The 1,449-nt window shown below is 30.5% G+C and overlaps 1 protein-coding gene across 1 annotated transcript; it reads right to left on the bottom strand.

Annotated features, from left to right (window-relative positions):
• Nucleotides 1–235: 235 nt before the first annotated feature.
• Nucleotides 236–626, bottom strand: LOC127744029 (disease resistance protein RPV1-like; the record flags this gene model as incomplete). The annotated part of the gene is made up of 1 exon (XM_052256287.1): nucleotides 236–626. A coding segment is annotated over exon 1 (391 nt), but the record flags the coding sequence as incomplete, so codon positions are not given.
• Between the last annotated feature and the right edge of the window lie 823 nt (nucleotides 627–1,449).

The raw sequence follows: 1,449 nt of genomic DNA, 5'->3' as shown, positions 1-1,449 counted from the left end.
TTACATTTATAATAAAATGTTATAAATAATCTAATTAGTTAAATTTATATTTACAAATTAAATACAAATAAAATAATCAAAATACACTAATGATGACTAATTTTTCATATATATTCATAAAAAAGTTTAATTATGTTTTTCTGTAAAAAACCGTTGATTATTTTGATGATGGAACACTCTGATAAAAAATAAATAAAATAACAGATAGTATATATCTTTTCTCTGTTGGATTCACTCTCTGCAAAATCTCTTTCGTATTTTGCAAAGGCCTTCTCAAAACTTCCACTTTGGTTCCGTATATCTGATGGATCAGTTCTATAGAACACTGATATAACAACCTGACCGTGATATTCCCTCCATTGAAGAATCTTGACGAGCTCTTCCAAGCACCACTTCAAGGTTGCGTACTTTTCTGAGAAAACCACGATCGATATTAGCGAGCTCTCGATCGCTTTCTCGAGTGCTGGCCAGACTTCATCTCCTCTCTGGAGAAGACAATCCATGTATGCTCGGATTGTCTTGTTTGCCAGAGCGTTAAACAGATGGACAGTGAAGGTTTCGCGAGTGTCCTCACCTCTGAAGCTAATGAATACATCGTACTTTGTTGTATAGGAAGACGACGACATATTATCGAATTACAACTCTAACTATTATTGAGATTATTATTGCAGAGAGTAAATATAACTTGTTATCACTCTGAGATGAATGCTTTGACAATTGACACTTTTCTTAACAGCAAGAATGCTTTGACAATTGACACTTTTCTTAACAGCAAGAATGATGATTTTCGGAGCTTCAAAATCTTAAAATAGTAAATTTATGAGTCTCTTATATTATAAATTTTTTGTCTTTTTTTTTATTTTTTTAATGTAAAATTAATTTCATACACCTCACACTTGCAACATGAACATAGTATTATAAATACCATTGCCAAAGAAGATGAAACGGCCACTGTTAACATTAAATTAAGGAAAGACTGGAAGGTCACTCATGTATGTCACCTATTCAAATCATACTCATTAGTGCCATGCGATTTATAAGCAAACCTCCAGCCACCAAGTACAAGAAATTTACCTTATATATGGCTACACTTTTTATTAATTAGTTATGCTTATAAAGTATAGCCTTTTCTAATAATAGGGTATGCTTGGACTGCCTTTCAAGTTTCATCAAGTTTCATGTATATTTTTTTTGGTGTACTTTTCATTTTAATGGTATATATAAAAAGTAAATTACCATATGTATCCATGAAATATACAGACGCTAATAAATGTATCAATCAAATAAAAAAATAATTATTATACCCATAAAAAATGAGTTCCTAATGATAGAAATACCTAACCCTACAAAAATTCCAAATTTCCCACCTTTCAACTGCCACCATCATCCTCTCTCTTAATTTAACAATTAATACAATTTTAACAAGAATTAACCAATAAACTAAAAAAT

Source organism: Arachis duranensis, unplaced genomic scaffold, assembly GCF_000817695.3.
Source record: "Arachis duranensis cultivar V14167 unplaced genomic scaffold, aradu.V14167.gnm2.J7QH unplaced_Scaffold_213987, whole genome shotgun sequence".
NCBI classification, from domain to species: domain Eukaryota; kingdom Viridiplantae; phylum Streptophyta; class Magnoliopsida; order Fabales; family Fabaceae; genus Arachis; species Arachis duranensis.
Note: the sequence above shows the minus strand (reverse complement) of the source record. Positions and strands in the feature narration are given on the sequence as shown.